The 26279-nt window shown below is 35.1% G+C and overlaps 1 protein-coding gene across 3 annotated transcripts in view; it reads left to right on the top strand.

The window, feature by feature from the left end:
• Nucleotides 1-24509, top strand: part of LOC145669504 (uncharacterized) — a 95458-nt gene extending 70949 nt beyond the window's left edge. For all 3 annotated transcript variants that reach the window (XM_081737687.1, XM_081737685.1, XM_081737686.1), the window contains exons 6-7: nucleotides 2967-3112; nucleotides 13232-24509. In XM_081737687.1, the coding sequence (XP_081593813.1) occupies nucleotides 2967-3112; nucleotides 13232-15345 (2260 nt within the window). In that variant the 3' untranslated portion in view covers nucleotides 15346-24509. The remainder of the gene's footprint in view (nucleotides 1-2966; nucleotides 3113-13231) is intronic.
• The last annotated feature ends 1770 nt before the right edge of the window (nucleotides 24510-26279 follow it).

Raw genomic sequence — 26279 nt, 5'->3', positions numbered from 1 at the left:
TTGCATGTTTCATTTTTATGTTATGTTTAAATGTAAGCGCCCTATATTTGTATAATCTTTCTTGGGGGCACTTTGTGGCTGTACCTGTTTGTCCCTAATAAACATTTAAACATTATTATTATTATTATTATTGATCAAGGCGGCGACTGGGGATCCATGCAGGAAATCAATATTTGGCAAACAGTTGATTGTCTTCTTGTATATCCAGAAACAGATTTCTTGTTAAAAGTTCTTTGAAATTTGTACATGTTGAATATAAAATCTACATGACGAAAGGTGTTTCCACATATAAATGCCAGGATTGTATCAGGAAGCGTGATGGCAACACAGTGGTGACCTCAACTATAGGAAAAAAGACAAAGGTGTTTTAAATAATCTAATCTAATATAAATAAAATAAAGAGTTTGACTGTCTGGTGTATCAGTCTGTCTGTATGCAGCCTGGGGACCAGACGAGTGGACTGAGAGTTACCAAATTTTGGTCACGGATACCATGGTCCAGGCCCCAGAACAGGACGAAGCATTTTTTCAAAATTCGATCCGGGGGTCTCGGGGGGGGGGGGGACAAAAATAATCCAAAATGACCGATATCCATAGTTTTTGCGGTCACTCAGATGAATGATGATAGTTCCACAGGCATTGACTTCCAAATACAGCCCCCATGCGAAGAATGGGTATTTCAGCTAGTGATAAAATAAAATAAAATAATAAAAATTACAACATAGTTTCTGTACATTCTATGAACTCTTCAGTGGTATAAAATGGGTTTGAAATTAACCAATTATACAACTTCTTTTTTGAATACATTTAACGGCAAGTATTCTATGGAGGTTGTTAGCTTATTAAAGAACTTCGGTCCTACAATCAAAACCTGTTTCGTGCTTTGGTTTCCTATTCTAGTCTACTAAAAGGTACATCGATTTTCTTTCACCGTCTAGGATTATATGTACGTACCTCCTCCCTGAGTGTCGTCCTTTGTGTAAAGTAGCAGTTGATAAATGTACAAATTCATTGCTGTCATTGTCTTAAGTTCTATAAACACAGCAAATAGTATTCTTTGAGTTGAGTTGATTTTGAATTTAACGTCCCTTTCAGCAGCGAGGCTATATGAGACGGACCTACTGATTAATGTGGAATCCGAACCACATGAGCTCCCGCCGGGAATCGAACCCGGGTCTCCCACGCTAAAGGCGCGTATGCTAACCGCTTAGTCACGAAGGAGCTCCAAATGGTATTCTTTGTCAGGCGTTCTATCAATAAATTTTTTTTTAACACTAGAATATCATGAACGTGTTTATAATTATTCCAAAGCAAAATCCCATATCCAATTATACTGTGAAAGAATGCAAAATATGAATTTTTCATATATTCATGAGAAACTGAGTTATTTAGACTTCTTAATAGGCAGAGCACTCGGAAGAGTTTTGTACATACATATTTGACCTGTTGTCCCCATGTCAGTTATCTATCTAAATATATATGAAGAAATTTAAGTATTTTTATATTTTTCCTTATCTTTAAAATGATTAAGAATAAATGCTACTCATTTTGTCTTGATTTAATAAAAAAAATATTTGTTTTAAACCACATTGCTGCTTCCATTAATGCACTTTTAGCTTCTGTATACACTTCTTAAAAACTTTTATTCGTATCTAGTAGTGTAGTGTCATCTGCATATAGAATTGATATAATATTGATATTAAGAGGTAAATCGTTTAAAAATTTATTAAAAACAATAAATAACCGAAAACAAAACCTTGCGGTACGCCATATTTTACTTCCAAGATATTCGAGTGTACGAGAGCCGTCCAGAAAGTAAAGAACGATTGCGTGCGACGCCGCCCCCCACCACTGCGATCGCATTCACGGGAGGTACCTCCTTCCTTCACCTCAGTATGAGCCGAATTTCAATGCGACTTATTGCAGAGATAGAAAATGGCGGCGCCAATCGAAAATCCTGCCAAATGTGGAGTACGGAGTGTCGTTTCCTGAACGTGCAAAAAGTTAAGCCTATTGAAATGTATAGGCAAATAAAGATTGTTTATGGTAATGTTGCAATGAACGAGTCGTCAGTGAGGAAATGGTGCACTATATTTAATCAAGGAAGGACCAGCGTGCATAATAAAGATCGAAGTGGGAGGTCATCACTTGTTACGAAAGAACTGGCATAGTCGAAAAAGTCGAATAAAAAATTCAGAAAAACTGCTCTAACTTGATACCAAATGATTTTCACGTATTTCTCTTACTTAAGGAATTTTTGGTTGGAAAACGGTTCGCAAACGATAAGGAGCTTAAACAAGCAGTGGCAGCTTGGCTCAAATGTTTGGCTACAGATGAGTATAACATTAGCATTGAAAAACTGGTTCCACGTTATAACAACTGTCTTGACAACTATGGCGATTATATAGAAAAGTAGAGCAAGGTCCTGTGGCTTTGTAAATAAAGTTTTGTGCGGATATCTTTTGTTTTTATTTAACGATGAAAAAAAAAACTTCTTTACTTATCGGACAACCGTCTTATATTGTTAATACTAACTGCCTGTTTACGCTCTTCCAAATATGATTTTATAAAGTTCAAAATCTTATTACGGAAACCATAATATGTTAATTTATTGCATAAGGTATATGATCTACGTAATCAAATACTTTACTTAAATCGCAGAAAGTTGCTAAAGCAAAACACTTCTTTGCAAAAAAAAATCATGTACTTGATTTATTAACGACTCAGCTGCATCGGTGGTGGATTTTCCAAGTCTAAATCTGTGTTGAGCCAGCAGAAGTATATTTTATACTAAGTCAAATATTCATATACTTAATTTTTCACAATGACATCAATTAGGGCCTAAGGTAAGATTTCTTCTCGTAACAGGATAACAGTGACTTTTATCCATATGACTTCCTTTACGAGCCACCACTCATAGTACTTGAAAAAATTGTGCTCTTATTCGATTTATTTATTATTTTGAAGGTCATCGAGCTCAAACAACAGACCTTCCACGTCGCAGTCAAAAAAGCACGAAATCAAAAAGAAGTCGGCGTCTGCATCAGTTGTGAGACCAGAGGAGAAGGAGGAGGATCGCGCGAAACAAAATCAACAAACACACCAGAAGACAGGTAATACGCTTTATCTTAGTGGGTTTCAGAATGCGACACTTATATTCGTAATTAGATAATAAACTAATCAATGATCAAAGGAAACTGATATATATATCTATAAGTTACATCCGTTATAACCTTGGGATGTAAAACTTAAAGATTTCATTTCTTTTTTGTTCATTTCATTTCGAAAATTACTGACAGGTTTATTGTTCATCGTAATCCTGTAGGCCTTCTCGAAATTTCTGAATGAGTGACAGACTCTTGTTCTTTTGTTTAGGTCATACCTTTCACATTCTCTGATCACTGACCTTGACGACCCGAGCAATATAAACATAGTTTTTATTCTGAAGTACTGTTTTTTTTCTTCTTTCTTCTTTCCTCGTGTTTGCACCTAATTTTTAGTCTTTTTTGGGTTATCCGCTATTTTCGCAATCCGCCGTGTCCTTGCCATCCAATTCCGCATATAATGCGGGCTTTACTGTAATTAACATTACGGGCCTATTTCTCAAAAGTACTATTCTTGTAATACCAGAGTAAAATATTTTAGTATAAAATATTGTAGAATTGTATATACCGTAAAATCATGAGAAATTGCAGGTATCAGCATTAGGGTTTAGAAATGGCTATTTACTACTAGCTTTCTATTTCATCTTCATGGTATTTTCACTCTTTCCATAATATTTTACCGCAACCGGATTTCCTGGCTGGCATTTTCGTACTTTTTCTTTTATTTCTCTGCCCTCACGTTTCTTCACAGATTATTGCTTGCAATACACACCACACTAACACTTAAAACATTATAGTGCACTTTAGGACAAACAGGTCGAGTTTCCGTACCTTTGCCACGGCTAGTACAACAATTACACGTATGGACTCAACACACACAGACATATTAACTATATTTTTTGCTATACTTTCGCTGCACTGCTCACGTTATGGAGGTTTGAGAATTATAATTACTTATCGAGTATATGGAACACACAAGGATTTAGGCATGGGCCACATGGACCCAGGACCAGGGCGGCAAATTGTGAGGGGCGACAATCTTTAAAAAATACTTAAAAACGATAAAACTATTTAAAAACCACATTTCACCAACGACTTAATAAAATAAGCGAAAGCCTTTTTTTTTTTTTTTTTTTTTTTTTTTTGGTAATGGGTGTGACTACAATAATATTGTAGCAGATTAGTCGCAGCAAATATTGTTATAAGTCAGTTGGTTATTATGGTGGTTTGATCAGTTGTCGGTGGATCTGCTGAAAAGGGTGGCAGTAGGCAGCCCGACACTCGTACTTTCACAAATTGGCGTGTATTTATTTATTTATTTATTTATTCAACAAATACCAGATACAGCTCGGAGGCCATTTTACACTGGATATATAACAACAAGGAAAAGAAATTACATGGAAATCCGGCGCTGGGAACACATTGTAATATCTCAAATTTCTCACTGAGAAATGTTCCCCAATCTTTCCTCTAATATTTTCAGGTTCACACTCGGACACTTATCCTGAGGTACACATCATGGTTTAACCCTACGTACATCAAAGTGTGTTAAATATTGTCCACACTTTTATTAGGATAAGATTTTTTATGGATGTTTCTTTAGAAATAATAAACACTTCTGACCAGAGTATATACACTTGTTTATTAAAAACTAAATTCCAGTGTAACAGTTTCAACAACGTAACGTTGTCTTCATCAGACACTAACTGAAAGAGATATCTTAGAGCGCAGTTATATATACTAAAAGTGAAAGTCCTTGTGTGCATGGGAAGCCACCTGGGTCGGACTTCCCCGGGCGTCATCTTCCAGCCACCTGCCCTGACTTAACTAGTCAAGATCAAGGAAGGACTAAGTATAGGTTCAAGATTAAGCCCAGTGTTGTCAGAATTGGTGATGAACAGATGGGAGCAGAAAGTGATAGAAGAAGGTGGAAACAACCTAATATTGTTTTGCAGATACGTGGATGACTGTTTGGGAGTATGGAGAGGAACAAAGAGACAACTGGAAAAATTCGTAAAGAAGGTTGAAGATGAAGAAAAAGGGATAAGACTGGAAATGGAAGTGGAGAACAACAACATTATAAACTTCCTGGACATGACTATAGAGAGAAAAGATGGACGATTTACAACAAGATGGTATAGGAAAGAATGTGCAGCAGGAGTTTATTGCCACGAAAGAAGTGATGTGGATTACAGCACCAAAAGAAACTTCATAAGGAATATGGAGAGAAGAATAGAAGAAATAGATACTGAAGAGGAGAAAAAGAAGGAGGACATAGAGAAGTTCCACAGTTTACTAGAGCAGAACGGGTACAACAGACAGAAGTTAAGGAAGAACAGAATTGAAGAGGAAAGAAGGAAAGGAAGGAGAAAGGAGAGAAAGGAAGAGGAGGAGAACAAATGGCACGGGATAGAGAGCATCGGGGAGAAGACAGAAGTACTAAAGAACTTACTTAGAAGAGGTGGTGTGAAGACCTACAGAAAAGGAGGAAGAAGAATTTTGGAAATGATCAAGAAAGCGAAAAATAGAACGAAGGAAATATGTGAAAAAGATGAAGGTGTAGTGTATAAAGTGACGTGTAAGGATTGTGATATGATATACATAGGGGAAACAGGGAAAAAACTTAGGGAGAGAATTAAACAACATAGGGATGATGTGAGACTTATGAGAGAAAACAATGCCATATATAAACATGTTAAAGAAACGGGACATGATATAGATTGGGAAGGTGTAAAGGGGCTAGAAAGGGAGAATAGGCCAATGATAAGAAAATGGAAGGAAGCACGAAGAATAAAGAAAGAGAAAAGTGACAAATTAATGAACTGGACAAGTGGACTGTTAATACATGATCTATGGGATAAATTATTAGAACAAATTGAAGGGAAAAAACAAGATTGAACATATTTATATGTAATTTATAGTCATATATTTAATAGTATATATATTGTTATAGTTTAATATTGTATATAGTTATATAGAGTTTTATATATTGTTATATTTTATAGTTTATTTTTATGTCTATATATATATATATTTGTATTGCTGTATTTATAGTCAGTTGTATGTAGTATAGTCTGTTATTTATTTCTAATAGGCATCGGAGGTAGATTAAGAGAAAATGTTTTAAGGCAATTGGTCAGGATAAACAACAGGTGTGTCTGGAAAAGATAAACACAGGTGGGAGGGTAATTAAGTCAGGGCAGGTGGCTGGAAGATGACGCCCGGGGAAGTCCGACCCAGGTGGCTTCCCATGCACACAAGGACTTTCACTTTTAGTATATATAACTGCGCTCTAAGATATCTCTTTCAGTTAGTGTCTGATGAAGACAACGTTACGTTGTTGAAACTGTTACACTGGAATTTAGTTTTTAATAAACAAGTGTATATACTCTGGTCAGAAGTGTTTATTATTTCTTTAGTGAGTTCCAGAGTCGTGATGGATAGAGTTGCATGTTTCTTTAGTATCAAGTCATAACGCAGGTTTTGTCTCAAAAATAATATATTTTTTTTTCTGTCATTCAATACTTAGAAAATAAACCAAAATTTTAAGAAAAGTTTTCGTGATGGACATAAAGCACCCTTCTTTAGTGTAACGTATTACCATAATGTGAATGAGGTTATTTACAGTTAGATTTGAAGACTTGACACTAGGCCTTGCTACGGGTACAGCTGACGCAAAACGTCGTACAGCTAAACGGAAAAGACTTGCTGGCTTCAGAGTAATGGTATTTAAAGTGGAATCATGGGTTACGCGTAACACTGTATACCAAGGGAGGGTTAGAAAATATCCACCAGACAAATAATTTTTTTCTGTCCTAGAAAATGTAATATTCTTCTTTATTTTGTACTATCTATAAACTAAGACAATTGAAGGCACAAAATAGAGAAGAATATTACATTTTCTGGGACAGAAAATAATGATCTATCTATGTGGTGAACATTTTTTAACCCTTCCTTACGCGCAACCCTTGGGTGTACGTAGAATTAAGTTTAAGTTCTCTTTCACAACACGATTTTTTTTTTTTTTTTTTTTTTAATATAAAGCAAGAGCGGTAATTTATGAATGTTAACGTAAATTCTATCGATATTTATGGTCGCCTATATTTCCCAATACGTTACATATTGTTGTCATTTTCCTGTATAACAATATACTGTACATAAATGTATCTTTATGTTAGTGCACTAACTTACTTACTAACATCCTATTTTTATATTGGTATCTTTAGGTTTGAGAATTAGTTCTGTTCGACTGAATTTCCTTCGACTTGTCTACTTTTGCAAATCAATATCTTGTTCAGATTTCTTTCCATTCTTTTAGAAGGTCTTCATTCCTGATTATATCAAATAAAAAATTAATTACTTCACTGCTGCTTTCCGTTGATTATCTTCTGCTTCCATGTCATTCCTGATGCATTCAAATAGTACGTGTTTTGCTGTTTATCATTCTTCGCTTCCTCTTACTCCTAATATTTTTCAGTAGTCCCAAAAGGTGTACAATATTATAACCACTTATTGTATCATTCCGATGCCGAGATTAAATTCGTACATCTTCAATCTAACACTAATGTAACAAATTAAAAACTCTTCCTTTCGTTGAGTTTTGCCGTTTTTCTTGGCATTTTTCAGTTGTATTTTTTCAAATCTCTTTTTCCTTCAGGATTCCCTTCGATTATTTCAACTATTCTTGTGGGATTTCTTTTCCTTTTCCAGTAGGCGTACGTTCGGTTTTGGATTTCTCTCTGCGTAAGGGTGTTCTTCCTGTTGTCCTTTGTTGTGAAACCAGGAGAATTGTTTTATATTGCAAGGTTTCCCGTGTGCTCCCAACACCACGTGCTGGCTGTAAATACACTTCAGACGACAGCCACGAAGAAGGGGTCGTCAACCATTGTATAACGATCGACAAGTGATGTAGATTCAAGCAGGCAACAACATTTCTAGATAAAAGTAGCCGGAACACCGCAGAAGGCATCAATTTCCACCAGTTGATCATCCACCACTCTCTAGGACGTCTGGTCTCTGGGTTTTATCCCATTCTTTAAGACGCCTGGTCATTCACAAGCATACACCTACATCTTGGCCGCAAGAGACTTGGTTCCTATCGCCCTAAAACGCATGGTTATTGGGCTCCTATAAATTCATAGCAAACCCCCAAGATGTCTAGAGGAACTTATATTTTATCCGTAATATTTATTACTATTGTATGCAAGAGAAACTTCTATAGTAGAAAATAATGGCAAAGTTCAGACTCCCGTGTACCATCTTTTAGCTCTATCCTAAAAGAAGCAGAATTTTAATATGCCCTCGTTAGTCAGATTAGTCTTATTCTTTGCATCTATCGATTTTTCGATTTTGTATTTTATTTTTGCGTTGTGTCTGATTGTATGTGCCCATATACTTAAACCATATCCCATTATTGATGTTAGAATTACTGTATTATGCAATTCTGTTACATTCTTAACCATGTATTATAATCTCGGTTTGGTATGATGACAATCCTATTCATAATTTTTATTGTCTTTTCTGATGTCACTCCATTATGATATTGAAAATCCCATTTCTCATCCAACCATAAACCTGGATATCTCTTATATGGATTTATTTTCAGTTTTTAGTGTGGAGTTTCTTTACAATTTATTAACAAATTGCATCTGCTTCCTCTTATATATTCAATCATTAATTTTTTTTCTTTCTCTAATACACAATTTCTCTAAATTGTCCAGCTTGATTTCCTTTCTTTCTTTCTAATTTTCTTCCCGAGGTTTCATTAAATAGTCAAATCGTCTGCATATCTTGCTGCGCCTGCTACTTCCTCCGTTTAGCTCAATTTGCAAACATGGTTGTATCCAGAAGATAGGCCCGGAGACAGATCCCTGGGGACATCCTTTCGTAGTAGTGGGTTCCTCTATTTCATCTCCAGGACATATTTGTCCCTTTTATTATTTGCAGTAATCATGCAGTGGTTTAGGAATATTTAATTTTTACAAGTTTACAAAGGGATAAGCCCACTACAAGTTGTCGAAGTCTCCCAATACGCGTACAAAGATGACCATGTGTTTTTTGTGTAACGCTTTATACATATATGCCACAAACTCCCGTTACCTCTTAATAAGTTCTAATGTAGGTTTTCCCGTGATCAGATCGGACATGGATCAGAGAGTGGAAGCATGTGCGGCAGTCCTTCAGACGTTCGATACAATACCAACGCTGCAAAGTAATCTTTATTGAGAGTGTGCAATTTACAGGAGTTCTCGCGCACGCAATGTGGTCTTTTCGTCCTAGGAAAGTCCACACTTTTGTTAAGAGTTGGCACAAAAACATCCACATGTATTGATATGGGCAGATATGGACAGCAGATGCGTGTTTGGGCCGTTCTTTTTCGACGGTGTTGTGAATCACCAGCGATACCGAGACATGTTGCAGAACTGGTTTGTTTTTCTCTTGAAGGAGCACGGAATCAAAGGAACTAGTTGATTTCAGCATGATGGGGCACCTGCTCATTATGCCCTTTTCGTACACGAATATTTTAACAAAATCTTTCCTAGGCGTTGGATTGGTCGTGGTTGTCCGGATCTGGCTGCACCAGGAAGCCCAGACCTCACCACTTGTCTAATGCGCTATTGCGGTTCATAAAAGGCATCGTTGCACAAAACCGTTACGATACCACTGCCGAACTGACAGAAGCTGTGAAATAGGCTTTTACTCAAGTTACACCTACCATTCTCCGCAAATGTCGCAAAAAAACCTGGCGGCGTATTATCCTTTGTTATGAGTAGAGGCACGAGTTTTTCGCAATGCGCGATAAAACGAAATGCGTCAGAATTAAGTAATTTTCGTTTTCTTGACGTTTTATGATCTTCTGTATGTATTTTCATTGGTTTCTGTTGCGCGATAAAACGCGAAATTGGCAGTTTTACGCGAAATTTCTAACATGCGAAATAACGCGAAATTTTAAAAATGTGTTTCCATTAATTTAAAAACGATAGTTTTCCGCTGACGGAACGGTAGAACGTGGCATGAACGGTGTATTTTGGGTGATTCGGACGCAGTTATAGAGAACATATTGCGCTTTAGCTGTCATGTGGATGGGGAGTTCCGAAGTGTTTCAAGTTTGTCGTAAATGCACTTACATATGTGTGGCTTCCAACAAGCAAAGAGATTTTTCTCCAAGTATATACTTGTGATAAGTGACAAACGTACAATAATGAAGGAGGAGAATGTGGAAACACGTAACATGCTTATGTTTAATGCTTAAATGTAACTTGTACCTATGTGTTTTTAGAAGACAACAAAACTTTCCTACTCATAGTAAGTTTAGTTTCTGATTTTCCTTCAGTTTGATTTAAAAAATAATTTTCTATGAGTGAAATTTACAATGTCAAATGAAATACTGTATTTTGCTTTTAGGTAATTAATGGTTTATTTCTGTAGTGATCTATGAATAAAAGGACTAATTGTAAAAATGTCAGGGAATATCTTTTCCACGAGAGCTACAAAATGCGAAACTTTTTTTTGGAAAATGCGACAAAACGCGAAATATGAAAAACGAAATTTTCAAATTCTTAGTGCGAAAAACTCGTGTCCCTAGTTATGAGAATGGCAGTGATCGACACTGATCCTTTGGACACTTAATGTTTCCGATCTCAATGAAACTTCTGGAAAGCTTTGTTGTTCATGTCATTCGGTTATATCCGTCTAGTTATTTACGTATGTTTAGTGGTTTATGTTACTTATTTTCAGGGGTAACGGGACCGTGTGGCCACCCTGTATGTTTATTAATTCTGTTGACTATTGTTCTCTGAAAAACTTTTCCTATAATATTAATGAGACAGATAGGTTTGTAAGATTTAGTTTGTATAGGGCATAACTGATTTGTCTTCAAAAAATGTACGAGCAGTAGTTTATTTTTATTCTTAGACTGAGTTTTTTTTTCTCTCTCTCAATAACGAGTCATGCCATTTAGTTCATATTTTACAAGTAAATATGTCATTAATAACTCTATAATATTGTGTGAATTATTCCTTACGAAAAAAAATCACAAAGGGTAGTTTCCTCTTGGGGATGAGTTCATTTGCAGACTACTTTCTTACAACCGAAACGTGATTTTAGTCATATTTCATATTATTTCATAAATGAATATTTCATTATTATTATAATGTTGCATATATTAGTCTATAAGAATATCCACTAGGGCTACTTTACTCTTAAGGTGAGTTTTTATTTTTATTTATTTATTTATTTATTTATTTATTTATTTTACAAATTTATAAAATCTCACTTATCCGATTTTGTTGTTATTGTCTTCTTCTTTCTCATCTCAACCATAGACTGGTGGGCAACATGGAAATATTAAAACTTTTCTCTTCCTGGGAGAGCTGTTTCATACTTCGATAAGGTCTCTTTTTTCATAACTGCATCTAGATATTCTATCCGTGGTCTTCCTCTTCCTGGTTTTCAGTCTACCTTTCCCTCTATCAACACGGTGATCCAATCGGAGTGCCGAGTCGTCCTTCATTAGCTTCCTTTAGTACGTCTTCATTCCTTTTCCTTTTGGTCCATTCCTATCCTTGCTTTTATATCACGTTCACATTTCATATCATCATTAATAATACTACCCAGATATAGAAAACTAGTCACCTGTTCTATTTCTCCCCTCTTACTTCTATGTTTAACACCGACCCCGTTTTGTCTTGCCTGTTGTAAATGATCGTATATTGACTTTGATACAGAGTGTGGTTGTTTTGCCTAAGAGCTGTCCGCAGCACAGTAAATAAAGGTGTTGTCATTAACAATAATATACTACTAAATTATAATACAACATCGATCCCCACTAAACTCGAAATTTGAAATACTAAGAAGAGTTACAAGATCTTATGATTTCAAGTGGGCATATAAAAGAATGGAAATAGAGTGTCAGTCAGATTAAAAATGTGTATAGAGTTACTTTATGACAATGGAGTTACCCGCCAACTTCTGATATTATTGGTAAATTTATGCCCAATATATTTTATCTAATATGGCAACAAAGCGATATATTTTAGTTTGGTGTGCATGAAATTTTAAGAAGATTAACTATATTCTTTTAAATGAAACCTTAATTACATTGTTTAGAAAATGGTGTCTTAGGAAATTGTTTTGAAATCATTGTGAATTTGGAAAATTTATACATTTTAACATTCTGACACGGTTTTTAATTTGCTTAGTTTACAAATGGTATATAATATTTAAAAATATTGTTAACAATAATAATTCGTATTATTATTATTATTATTTTATTTACTTTTTAACTTAATGTACAAAATTAAATGTTGATATTTTATTGTGCGTTAGCTGTTCGCAGCACTCATAATAAGGCACCAGCTGCTGTTATTATGATGAACATTAATACAGGATGTCCATAACCTCGTGGGTCCAAGGACCTTCCTTCCTTCGTAATGTACTGTCCGAACTATTGGAGACTATCTCTAGATGTCGGTGCGAGAATTTGGTTGCTACATGACGGCGCACCTGCCCACTTCGATATGGATAAAAGAAAAGGTCCCATTCGGTGGCCAGCGCGCTCCCAGGATCTCACCCTCTCGATTTCTTCCTTTGAGGACACATCAAGTCCTTGGTGAAAGAATCGCCAGTGGAATCCTAAGAGGACTTGCAAGAGTCGTAGCTGCCCGCTTGATTGTACAAGAGACGCCGGGGATATTTGAGCGAGTGAGGCAGAATTTCCTTAGGCGTTGTGCTCTGTGCGTCGAGGTTGATAGTCATCACTTTGTGCAGTTACTGTGAATTCTTGGTACGTACAGTGCAGCAGTAATTTGTTTGTACTAAACCTTACACACTCAGATGTAGTGTTATGTACAAGGTTACATTGACTTGATAAACACATTTGTTATTGAAACGTCGTACTTGTTTCCACAAATTGCTGTAACTTGAAGGTGGCGCGGCGCTTAAACTAGCCGTTTTCACCTTCGGTTTCCTGTCTCAAAATACGTATATTGGACCCCTCTATCACCTGTATGAATTTGACCCAAAAGGTTATGGACACCTGTATAAGAATTAGTAGTTTTCAACTTTTTAATGTGGTAGTTTTCTTGATATCACTACTATAATATGTTAATTTTATTGTCTGCACCGTAGGTTCACGTGATGTGGTTCCTGTAGGAAATGAGACTGCATCAAGTGAAAGTTCGTCTTCTGTGGCAATTCGAGAAGTGAAGGGAAGTCCGTCAAAATGTGCTGTTGCAACAACGGTAGTGCATGTTCCTCTATCGTACGATGCTAGTGGAAGCTTAAAATTGAACTTAGATATTCCCTTGAAAAATACCGAACCAGCAGTTGGTACATATTTCAGTTCATGTGCATGTTCATCTAATTTGTCAGTTGAAGTTGAGGTTTCCTCTACAAATGTTGACTCAAGCAAGCAAACCAATTGCGGTGCCAAAAGGAAAAACAGAAACGAAAGAGAACAGTCTTGTACCCCACAAATTGTTCCAGTAAACGATATAAGTAGCGAAAAGGAAAACGAGAGTAGAGATGTTTCCGTTGGTAATACCAACACTGAGAAAGATAGAACAGTGCCTTCTTCGGAAATATGTTCTGCAGGTACTACAAATGTACATGCAAAGAGAAATGTTTGTTCTGACTTGAAGTCTGTTAAGGAAAACAGAAATAAATTAAGTGTTAATTTGTCGGATGCTACCATAGGATGTAGTGTAATCGATCTTGAGAAATCGAACCATGGAACAAATGAACATTGTGTTGAAGAGACGGAAAGTATCACATGTGCTCCATCAAGCACAGTTTCATTGAGAGATGAAGAGAAAAATGCAAAATGTAACGATGGTGGGGAAAATGGTGAAAAATCAAACCAGGAATCAGGAAGCCTTTCTATTGAATCGGAGATCGAAATAGAAGAGTGCTGTGTTGAAGGAACGGTGAGTGCCAAAAGTGCCTGTTCGAACACAGTTTCATTGAAAGAGCTAAAAAGAAGTCCAAAGCGTAATAATGGCAAGATAGATTCCAAAAAATCAAATCAGAAAACAGCAAAGTCCTGCACTAAACATGGAGAAAGTGTGGAAAGTTCCGATGTCGATGTAGTTTCGTCTGAAGTTGCACCAAAACGTGTAGAACAAGCAAACAGTACTACAACAGAAGCTAAGAAATTGAACCTAGGTATGAAAACTACCTCTTCCAATGCTGTTTCATCGAGAAATGTGCAAAGAAGTGGACAACTTAATAGTGGTACAATAGAAGCAGACAAATCCAGGAAGGAAAGTGCAGGCCATTCTGTTAAGCAGACAGGCAGTGTCAAAAACGGCTCCTCAGGAACAGTGTCACCGGGAGATGTTTCGAAAAGTGTACAGCGTAGAAATAATATAATAGACCGTGAACATTTGAATCAAAAAACAGGAAACCAAGTAGAAAATCTCGAAAGTGATTCTTCAGAAGTGATTCCAATAGGTAGTAGAAGAGATAAGCGTGCATGTGTTTCTGTGATTAATTGGAATTCCACAAAAGAGAGCGTGGAGTGTTCAAGTACTATGCGGAGCAACGTCTCAATTATTGATCTGACGGAGGAAGACGATGATAGTGGTGGTACTTCAAATCAGGACGTGACCATCATTAGTAGTTCTTCAAGTATTATTCCATGCATGAATGCAGACCAACAGCAACGACATGACTATAGAGACCCCCCGACCCCCCCTACATCTGTTCAAACATATATTGATTTAACAAGTGATGAAGGCTCTTCAACGTGTAACAATAATCAAAGCTTACTTGCCAAGCGTATTAATCCTTCACTACCAGAAAGCCACAGACGTAGTGGTTTTCCGAGTAACAATGATCCAAACAACAGAAGTATCATAAATAGCGAAGTTCAGATGAGTGCAGTTCATCTAGCTACAGAAACAGATCCTATAGTAAACACAGCTACTTCTTCTGTTAATAATGCTAATAATCTTCCTGTGCAATTAGGAACAATAACACATATTAGCCAACGAAACCAACAGACCACTACAAACAGTGTTGAACTCATGAGGCAAGCGAGTGGCGAAACTTCCTTGATCTCATATACACCAAATCAAAACTTCACGTTTCAGGATACGACCTACGTACAGTATACACGCACTACGCGTGATAATGACAGGAGATACGAAGAACGAGCAAGAAGATTATCAGGTACACGTATTGAATGCGAAACACCTTCCAAAAGACGGAAATTGGTTGTAGAGTGGCAAGAAGTTGAATAATGGTGTTTTGAGATGTGAAAAAAAGTTGAGAGTCGTATGAAATGTAGCGAATACAAATGCTTCAGTCATTACGAACTTGAAGAAAAAAATATTGATATATCTATAATACTCAGGGAACTAACTTCATGTTTTGCTGAACTGCACAACTATAAAAGAATTTCAAAGTAATTGTACCACACGTAGAATTGAGGAAGGTAATTTAAGTATAACGTCACCCAGTAATTTAAGTTTCGTATCAGTATAGTAAGAATGCACAAAATTCCAGTACTTATGTTTAAATTATTTTGTTAAGGTAGCAAAACAGGAAAAATATGTAAGGGTTTTTGAGAAGTAGTGTTTCAAGAAATCCACGGTTTTGAAGGAATTTTATTTTCGGTATAAAATGATGAAAAAATTTTTGAATTTTGCTTAATATTCAAAATTTGTGTGGCGAAATTGTCTGTTGTTAAATTACGATCGGATGTTGTGTCCTTTTTAAGCAGACAGCAGAAAAATAGTAAAACAGAAAAAAACAATCTTATAAGGGTACCTTTTAAGTAAAATGTTTATATAAAAAGTAAATTTAGACTTTTTAAAAATAATTTCTCTTTTATGAAAGACATCAAATTGTGAGTTAAATTTTTAAAAATTGTTTTTTGAACCTTTTATGCTGGTTACGGAATAAACAAAATTGCGAAATAAGTAATATATATTAACAAACTGAGCAAGTCGACCATTAAACTGAAAGAAACTTGTAAGTACCAGTTACACATCAGTAAGAAGAAGAAAAAAGAAAAGGTGTTTCGCTATATGAATGGACCATTAATAAAGCAACAATGTCGAACTGTTACATGTGAGCATGTGAATTAAATGTTATGGATAGTGGTTTCTGAAGAGAGATCACCGTGAATATTTGCATCGCAGCTTAGAGACTATACATTTTATATAAAGCTACTGTTCAGAATTTAATGTCGAAGTGGCAGTATAAAACAATATTGGTCCTAATGTACTGTTTCTTTTCTTTTCTTTTCTTTTCTTTTTTTTTTTTTTAATATATATATTTGATTAACATAGTGTTACTTGAAAGCAAAGCAAACAAACAGTCCGTTCACATTTATATTTGTTCTTAGATTTTTCAATTGTAGATATACTCTTATTATGTGTAATATGCGTATATATGTATTTATGAGTTACACAAAACCAATATGTTGTAGGTATTTGGTTTAGGATACAAAATTCTCCCACCAGATATATAGGTCAGCGTAATATATGTACGGAGTTATATATTAACCAGTGCCAAAAATTCGAGCTGAGTATCCAGATTCAACAAATTTGTGTTTGGAAATATATAGTTTCTGAATTAGATGCATCTGAAAGCATAAACTAATAAAATTTTAGAACTGAATATTTCCGAATTTGTTATACGTAAAAGTCGGTGCAAATGATTGTGTATATAGTTATTGATAAGAAGAAATAGTAGTACATTTGCAGTAATTTGTGTTTCTAATAGATAATTAAAAAAAAACGAAAATCGATTTTTTTAAAAGCTATGTTGATTTTCTCAGCATGGATTGTCGCTTACGATTCTAGATAATAACAAAGTTTTGTCATAAACAATTGTCAAATTCAATAGAACTGGTTGTTTCTTATGCGTTGCGAAAGGTCCGAATGTAATTCCTACTACGTTCATTGGGTTCATTTAACATCATTATTGGAACCATTTTTACAGAAACCTATTTAATGATTAATTCTTCCATTTAAAATGCGTTGAACGTTTTTGTGTCCAACTGAATTTTCTCAACTACGTATGTCTCAAATACCTATAACTATATATTTCAAGTCACAACTTGAATATTTTTAATGTTTGCATTGGTAATTGGCGTGTGTTGCTTGACTATGGCGATTATATGTTTTTCTTTTCCTTCTAAAATTATTTGTGCTTTTTAGATACGCGAGTGCTATATTCATGCATTCTTTACCGTAAGCCTCACTTAACAATTGAAAAGTTTGCAACGCGAATTTCTTCGGCTTTGCAGGAAACTTGTTGACTGTGTTACGCTCCACTCGCACTTCTACCATTTTTCCGACCAACGATAAGAAAACATTTCTATTTGAGCACGCATCCATCAATACCGAATAAAGAAGTGGGATAGAACGAACTTTACAGGATAGAACAAACCTTGTAGATATTCCTTCATTGTTCTAGGCTTTCCTCCCCCTTCCTCATATTGCCCATCATTTTTATAAATAATTTTATGTTGTGGTACAACATCAGCAACGTAAAATTTTTATTTATTGATCTAAATGGAAGAATATGTCGTTGCAAATTTATATATAGAGTTGGTAGATTGGTCTGAGAACGACATGTGACACCGGCTGTATCTATTAAAAATATTTATCTTGGAAATTTATTGTTTCTAGTCTTTTGGAAACTTTTATCTCCGAAATTATGTATTTTCCGAAGAACATTTTTTGTTGCGGTGACCTAAATTATTTATTTAGAAAGTTTGGCATTGATTAATGTATTATTCTGTATCTTTCTTTTTCCTTGTGTATTGTGAGAATAAACCATTAACAAAAAATATATAATTATGTAATAGGGGAAAAAAGTAGAAAATACCTACGCAGTTATTTGAGTCTTGCAAAAATATAGAGAAAGGAAAGCATACGAAGACTAGGATTGACTAAATATTAGCCTCACAGTATGGAAAAGAAATGAATAATTTGAACACGGAAAGAGAGTATATCAAGCTTTGTTTTAATCTGTCTGTTGCGACAAAGTAACAAGTTGAAATGATACGACACCAATAAGATCAGACCTCGTGCAGAAAAAGTAACTTCCGAGTAATATGTACTTCCCATTTCTGTTTTCCTGAGCAGCTATGGTATTAACCCGTTCAAGTAAAAGCTAGTTTTTTAGCACTTTGTACCTGCGGTTGTTATGTTTTATACATTAAGATAGCCAGAAGATAAAGCTCTTTTGTGTGACAGTTCACAGATGATGTACATTTACTATTTTATTGCATGTGTTTCAAAGTCATATAGTACCTGAAAATAAGCTCGACTTACTTTCTTGAGAATCTACACTTGTATCTTGTGTCACTTCTCAGACAGAAATTATTCTTGTGCTTATTTAAAAAAGAATCTCCAAGGCACATATATCGCGATTGCCATTAACTTTAAGTGTAATAACTTTTTACAGTAAATCTAAATGTTAGTAACAATAAAGCTGAACCGTTTCATATTTCCCAAAATAATTGAAAAAGGAAATAATATTAAAATTCGAAGAACATAGCGTACTGAAGTATACGAAATACGAAATAGAACGGATGAGTTTTGATTATTTTTAAATCTGAGAAATAGGGTTTGATCATTGACATCACATCTTTTCACCTGAGCAATTTGCCCAAACCTTTTTCTCCGGAATTTCTTATGTTCTAGCACAAATGACGTAAGTAGATATGATACAGTTAATAACCAAGATAATTATTATAAGTGTAACGATAATTCAACGTCACATTATGCAATTTTCAGTGAAGAGAAAGAACATTGTAGTGAAAAATGAAAAATAAAACTTTAAAAAAGGAAATTTCGACAATTCATGTAGTGTCCTCATTCTTTTGTGGGGCACAGCTACAATACGTTTAACTAATCAGTGCTGCCCTGAAACTCTTGTTGCATGAAGTGTAAAGGTTATTATTTTAATACCTCTGTTTTGTCCTGTATTGCGACAAAAAGCAGAAAGTATTGTCTGATAGAAAAAAAAAAATCGAAAACCAATAGTTACTTCTTCATTCGTAACAGGTCGACTGGTACACTATTGCAATTCTGTTATTGTTGGACACTAAACTAGTGGAATTTTTCATTGAGATAGTGAAATTCAATATTTGAATTTTTTGGGTAGAGTATTTGAAGAGATTTTTTGGTAAATATTTTGCATCAAACGTTTTAAAATTGTCGGTACCATGTTACAATTGCGAGAAATTTTAGTGAAAGATTCAATCTGGATTTTTTAATGGAAACATATAATAAGTATGTGTATGGAAGTAGGGAAGATATATGCATATATATATATAAGGTATATATATATGTCAGACGTTCAAAGTAGAATGTTTTTAACATAATTGTGTAAATGATAATATTAGCATTAAAATTTTAAAAGCTAGTGTATATTGAGAGAGAAACCTTATAGAAAAGCAGTTTTATTTATTATTCATTTATTTATTTATTTGTTTGTTTGTTTGCTTTTCTTTGGCTCTTTTTTCATTGCTGAAATATACTCAAACAATATTTGTAAGTTTTGGATAAATGTTAAATTATTAAACGTGTGTCTGAGCTGGTATAGAACTTTTTTTTTTTAATAGTTACTTTTAAGCACTTTCTTTTGGGAGTGTAATCAAAATTAGTATTAAATTTAGGGAAAATATGAAACATGTTAATTTTCTGTTGTTAAAAATGTCTATTATAATAATTACACTATGTTACGCCGTGTTCCCCACTTAACTCTTTCTATTTGTAAGTAACCTCAATGACAAAAGATATAACAATTGCCGCTTTCAGAAACTTCTCGTATTGTTCAGAAATTTTGGCCTATAAGAAAAGGCCTTGGAAACAGTTATTCATATGTTTAACAACATTTTGGAAATTCTAGTTAGCTTGATTTTTAATTTATGTCCTTGAGTTATTCTCTAAAATAACGTTAAAAAAAAGTGCGGAGCATAGTAAAAAAAAAAAATTAAGGTGAGTTCGAAAGAGCACTAATCTTCAATAGATGGTAGCACTCGTCTCCTATCTTTTCAGTGTATTTTGGTAGGGAGTGACAATATTGGCAACAATCCAGAGATGAATTTCGAAACTTTGTCCAAAAACAAATTAAACGAATTTCATTATCAAGATCTTGTTTCTAAAGGTTAAAATTAAATAGTGTCAACAATGAATAAGTCAACAAACCCATAACTAACCAGTTGAGAGTGCTGCAAGATCATTGCCAAAACGAAGTTTAAAAGAACGGAGATGGAGCGGGAAGGATAACTGGGATTGTTCCTAAATTAAAAGTAAATCTTTGTATCCGCATCTTCACTTTCTCGCAAAAATACGCAAAATATCATCTTTCTACGACTTACGGTTCGGGATATGGCTTCTTAAATCCCCCGAAATTCTAACTTTTTGCGCCAATATCAGAGGAACGGCGGCCAGTTAGCCAGTGGCCATCGGTTACTTTTTGGTACCAAAATGTTCCTCCTCTGAAGTATTGATCAACACCAGTATCATCTCTATGACTTACGGTTGCCGAGATATGGCTTCTTAAATCTCCGGAAATCGGCCATTTTTTGGCCAATATCTCGGGAACTGTAAGAGTGACGCGAAAAATTCCATAACTTTTTCAGATAATTTTTGATGTATCGAATGGAAGGCTCAAAATTGAAAAATTTGCAAATACAGACATAAAGATTTCAGTAACGAACTTTTAAAGTTGGTTGAAAATGGCGTGAATTATCCTGTGAATGTATGTTCAACTTAGTCTTTGCACGAAGTTCGAATATTCACCTCTAAAAGTGATTTGAATTATTATGAATAGTGTCGGTCCCTACAGAATAAATTGGAAAAAAATAGGAAATATATGCTGCCATCTACAGACGATAGTCGAATCTTTACATTTACCTTAATACAGTTTTTTTATGGCCGCTCTTCTATATAATTTTCTTGCGTAAAAAGATTGTTTTTCTTTCTTTTTATCTGCATGTAAAATATAATCCTTAATATTTCTATTATTCACTTTTATGGTTAGTAATAAATACTTAAAATAAAAATTAAAAAAAAATAATAAATAAAAAAAATTAAAAAAATGAATGGGTTATGTTCGTTATAAAGTTATGAATGTAGTTCATATTATGCCTTATACTGTAGTCATGGATTTCTTTTCTTTTCTTTTCTTTTCTTTTTTTTTTTTTTTTTTTTTTTGTTTGTTTGTTGAAATACACTGTTAAAGAATAAGTTAGAATAAAAACCTACGTAATCGTTATGAAAAAAAGCCTAAAATTTACCTGAAATAGAAAACATTCTAGAGCATAATTAGTGCCATTGTATATTGTACATTCTCTGTTTCGGGGAAAAATTACTTTTATTATATTTTCAATATCTTATAATCACATTCAAAAGTTTTTATAGGGGGTATTTTTTATAAAGTATTGCCAGTTTTTTACCCCCCCCCCCCAAATTTTACCGTAATTGTATGTGATTGATCTTATCTGTATAGTATACAACACACATGATAGTCAAGTCTGTATGCATTTGAATATTGCTTGTATTCTGTTCTTAGTGTAGGACGAGTTTATTATTTTAAATACTTTTTAAATACTTGTATTTTGTTCTTTGTAGTGTAGTGTGAAGATCAGTTCATTATTATAAAGTAACCTAAACAGTGTAATCGTTTAATAGTACAAATTTTCAAAAAATATATTCTAGTTTTTGTCTTAGGTAAGGTAATAATAGTTATTTTTGAAAAAAAAAAAAAATGTAAAACAGTGTTTCTATCTATAATGTGGTTGTTGTTATTTTTATGTATATGTATATGTATATATATAGTTATGGCTAGTAAATGTTGTTATTATCGCTGGATATTTGAAAGTATTGCTGTTAAACTCCAGCAGTAGCTTTATTTTATTTGGTATTATAATTATCTCCCAGTGTTTGGTGATATGTTTTCCAGCTGACTATGTATGGCTGTACAGTAAACCGTCCATTTAACTATGTAATTGTAATGTAAGGATGTTTGTTAAATAGTGCATTGTGTTATAAACAATGCGTATTCAAAGTAGGATATTAGATTTAAAATTATGCTGTAGAATGTAAGTGTAAAATATTTAATGTATATATATACCAAATCAGTAACGAAAAAACCTTACAACTGCTTATTAAAGGTGAGAAAAAACTCTCAGGCTTCAGTGGTGGTGATGGTTGTTCTGTGTACAAACCACTGCCATATTATGATACAACAGCATCTGTCTTTCAAAAATCCCGTCGAAGTTTTTGCCTCAACGATTTTTCCTACCTATTAGTCAATATCTGTTCGCTGAATCCCAAACCTGTTAAATCGTTGGTTTACTGTATTTAATAATGTGTGTATGGTACTGTCTAGCTGCTTAGTTTAGTTGCTTGGGTAAGTAATCTTACATGAACTGATGCTATAGACACAAAAGTGAGATAATATGTCGAATAGTTAATTCAGATGAAACACACTGTTCCTTGCACTTGTTCAAGTATTTAGCGGGAAATCATGGCCCTGCTGGATGGACTGTTGTGCAAAGGTACAGCCAAATGAGTACCAAAGACTGTGATTTTGTTCCAATGTGGGAAAGGCACTAAATCAAGAGATACCAGCTCGCTGTCTTTTTGCGTACCAATTTTAGTGTATCCAATTGTCAATACTTGAAGTGCTATATCATTTCAGCACTAATTTATGTGCGACATTTTCGTAATATACGTTTGTTTGTCAGTAATTGTCCATTACGCTTTTACTACAGAAGAGAACCTACTTTTATGTACCTATAAGTAATGCTATTCCGTTTTTGACTTCATGTCTCTTCGTTCCCGTTTTTAATATACACAAGTTCCACCAAATCAAGGCTACAAATAGAATTAAACACGTACTCTGTTACATTTCGACACCGTAACTGTACCTTCTTCATTTTTTTTAAACAATTGTCCTTGTTACTCAACTCACAGGGTATGAAAGGAAGGACAGTTTGAGGTAGGCGCTGCTACGGTGCCTAAACATAACATAACATAACATTTTTAAATATGTATATAATCTTCGCTTCGGTTCATGATACGTTTATCGTACTAACGAAATAGTTTATCGTACTTTCATGCTTTAGGTAGTCCTCACACTAGGATCCTGTGAGCCGCTCGCATGAGCTGCAGTTGTTAGCTTTACATTGTCTTAAATGTACGCCTTCACACCCGCGCTTCGGTTCAAGTGAGCCGCGGCTCTGAGCTGCTTTGAAGATCAGCCCGCCACTAGCTGGCTCGAGCGGGGTGCTGGTGGGGAAGAAAATGACACGCCGTGTTATGAGAGCTTTTCACACGTGAACATGAACTCAGTTGGAATGGAGAAAAGTGTACAAATATTTGATATTGAAAATTTTCTCATTTTGGTATTACTCTAATGAAATGCACACTTTATACACTATTATACAGTTCGTCAAACGAAGATATAAACATCCTGAAGTAACTGAAAAATTTTCTTTCATCTCCCCTCAGTTTAGGAAACACACTCTAAAATGAACATTCTTCCAGTTTTGATCGATTTATAGGATGAATCCACATTGTTCACATTTACTTTTCCTTTTTTTCTCGCAATTTATCGCCAACATTAAAGCTGCAGCTTCTTCTGGCTCTAGCATAGCTGCCACCAGGGGCGGATCCAGGACGGACTTCTGGGGGGGGGCGGTCGGCGGTAATACTGCTACTTTTAAGAGCTCCAAACTTGTTATGAATGGGTTTATTTATATATAAAATAAGAAAGTTTTCTCTTGTGGGGGGGGGGCGATCACCCCGATCGCCCCCCTCTGGATCCGCCCCTGGCTGCCACTTTGGTATCTGAATCTTTTAAGTGGCTCAGAAGTATTCAGTGCCTTCACACTACATGGTGACATGAGCGGCTCACAAGATCCTAGTATAAAGGGAACTCTTAACCTTCTACAGATGGCGAGGTTATTGATTAGTTTATGTACTTAAAGCAGTTGTGCTGTGGTGCTACGATTTCTTGCTACAACAAAATACTAAGAGCATTACCAAGTTAATTCTTTTAGTTAAGGAATCCTACATTATGTGCACTAATCATTTTCAAGGAGAGGCAAGAAAAAGTAAATACATGCATTTAGATATCATATATTATAATATTTTCACCAAGAGAAATCTTTAATTTTGTTTTAGTTCTTACTGTGATAATGTTTGTGCATATATATATATGTTGGTACCTAAACCAGTGAGGGGCAGTGATGCATTTATTTCTTTTCTTTTATTTCTTCATTTTTTGTAGCTAAATATAATTTGTATTTTTTGTTCAACATTATCAAAATGTTATAAACTTACTGACCTTCACAAACATAATGGTGATATCTGATATCTGTTCTTTAAAATTTGTTATATTTTCAGAATTTTACAAGTATAAATATATGTCTTAAAAAGAAAACGCTTGATATTTTTTTTTTTTTTTTTGTGGTAATATTAACAAGCGAATTTCGCTTCACATTGTTAAACTACGAGGGTAATGCCTCCAAGGTGATACCTTTATTTGTATTTGACAGATAACACCGATACAGGTATCAATGGAAAGTTTGCAATGTTATGGGGCGTTTACACTTGGTCGATTTAGTCGCACGGCTAAATCGACTCGCTGCATTTGCGACTAAATCGAAGCAACTAGGCCGAATCAGATCGATGGATGTGTTCAATTGTTTCAACCGAAATTGAGTGCTGCTTGTCGACTCGCTCTCCTCTGGTCGATTCGAAATCGACTGGCAATTTTAAAGATGTCCAAGCAAAAAGTAATTGGTACAATTTGCGGTGTTATAGCAGAAGAAAATAGAATCGACCACAGAAAATAGAACGTCTTTCAATTCAGTTGCTAGTCGATTAGTCGCTTTCGATCAACAAGCGATTAAGTTGAAGTCCTGTTTACACGATCGATTAAGTTGAAAGTGACGTCAATTCAACTGAATCGAACGCAAATCGACTAAGTGTAAACGCCCCATTAGCTACAAATGGTAACATCAGTTTCCAGCGTAGTCTCCATTAAGGGCAACACACTTGACACCAACGCGGAACAAGGTTTCTTATGCAGTTGGCGGAGAATTGTGCCGAACTGCTACTTCCACTTCCGTGTCACAACTGTAGCATTGGTCCTTAAAGGTGATCCTTAAGTTTGGGGAAGAGCCAAAAGTTGCAGGACGCAAAATCCCAACTATAGGCAGGATGAGGCAAAATATGAACAAACACTTTGCCAGCAGATCAGACAACTTTGAATTTTTTTGGCGGAGGAAAGGACGTGTGGCGGTACTTCATCGACTGACGGTTCGTTTCCGGGTCGTTATGGTGTATCCACGACTCGTCGCCGGCGATGAATGTTCCTGAGTGCAGAACCTTCCGCAGTCAGAAATTCAATAACAGCCCACTGTTTCAATCGGATGTTACCACAGGTTGCCATGGATTGCTCCACTACTGTAGAACAAGAAGAAATAGGAAGGTGAAACAAATGACATTCTATAGCTTAAACATCAGTACATTAAAGATAAACAGTTCGGAATGTTTGCAGTACTGTTGGCCAAACAGTAGGCTTTGAGGTATTACTTTCTGAATTACCCTCGTACAATAGATTTCCAAACTACGCAAACTCAATACTGAAACTGGACATAGTAGACCTTTAACTTTCAGTTGCAAGTCAGAGCTGGAACTTATCCTTGGGATTGTGAAGCCATATCTAAAAGTCATTTCTTCGTATCACTTCTGGGTTTTGGTGTATCAAGATTAATATTCTAATCGAAAATGGTGTTAGATTTTACCTACTTCCAGTCACACTAGAGGAGTAAAGTCTAAGATGGAATACACTGTATTCTTGCTGTACCGGATTCATATAAAAAAAACTGCTTCTTGCTATTTCCGATTTTTGCCCTATGGCGATCAAATGTTAAAACCAGAAATGGTTGATTTCTAAAATAGAGGGATAAGGGACGTGACACAACCATAGGCGGAGTATGGGGGGCATTGCCCTCCAACTTTCTGACAAAAAATAAAAATTCCACCCATAAGATCCTTCAATTCTCATTTGTATTTACCATGCTCCCCCAGAAGACAATTCCTAACTCCGCCCATGGACACAACCTATTCTTGGGATAATAAATCACTTCTCGTAGTCTCTTTACCGTTTTTTGCTCTTTGTAGATCAATATTGA

This window comes from Thermobia domestica, chromosome 14, assembly GCF_964235325.1.
Source record: "Thermobia domestica chromosome 14, izTheDome1.hap1.1, whole genome shotgun sequence".
Classification (NCBI taxonomy): Eukaryota; Metazoa; Arthropoda; class Insecta; order Zygentoma; family Lepismatidae; genus Thermobia; species Thermobia domestica.
Note: the sequence above shows the minus strand (reverse complement) of the source record. Positions and strands in the feature narration are given on the sequence as shown.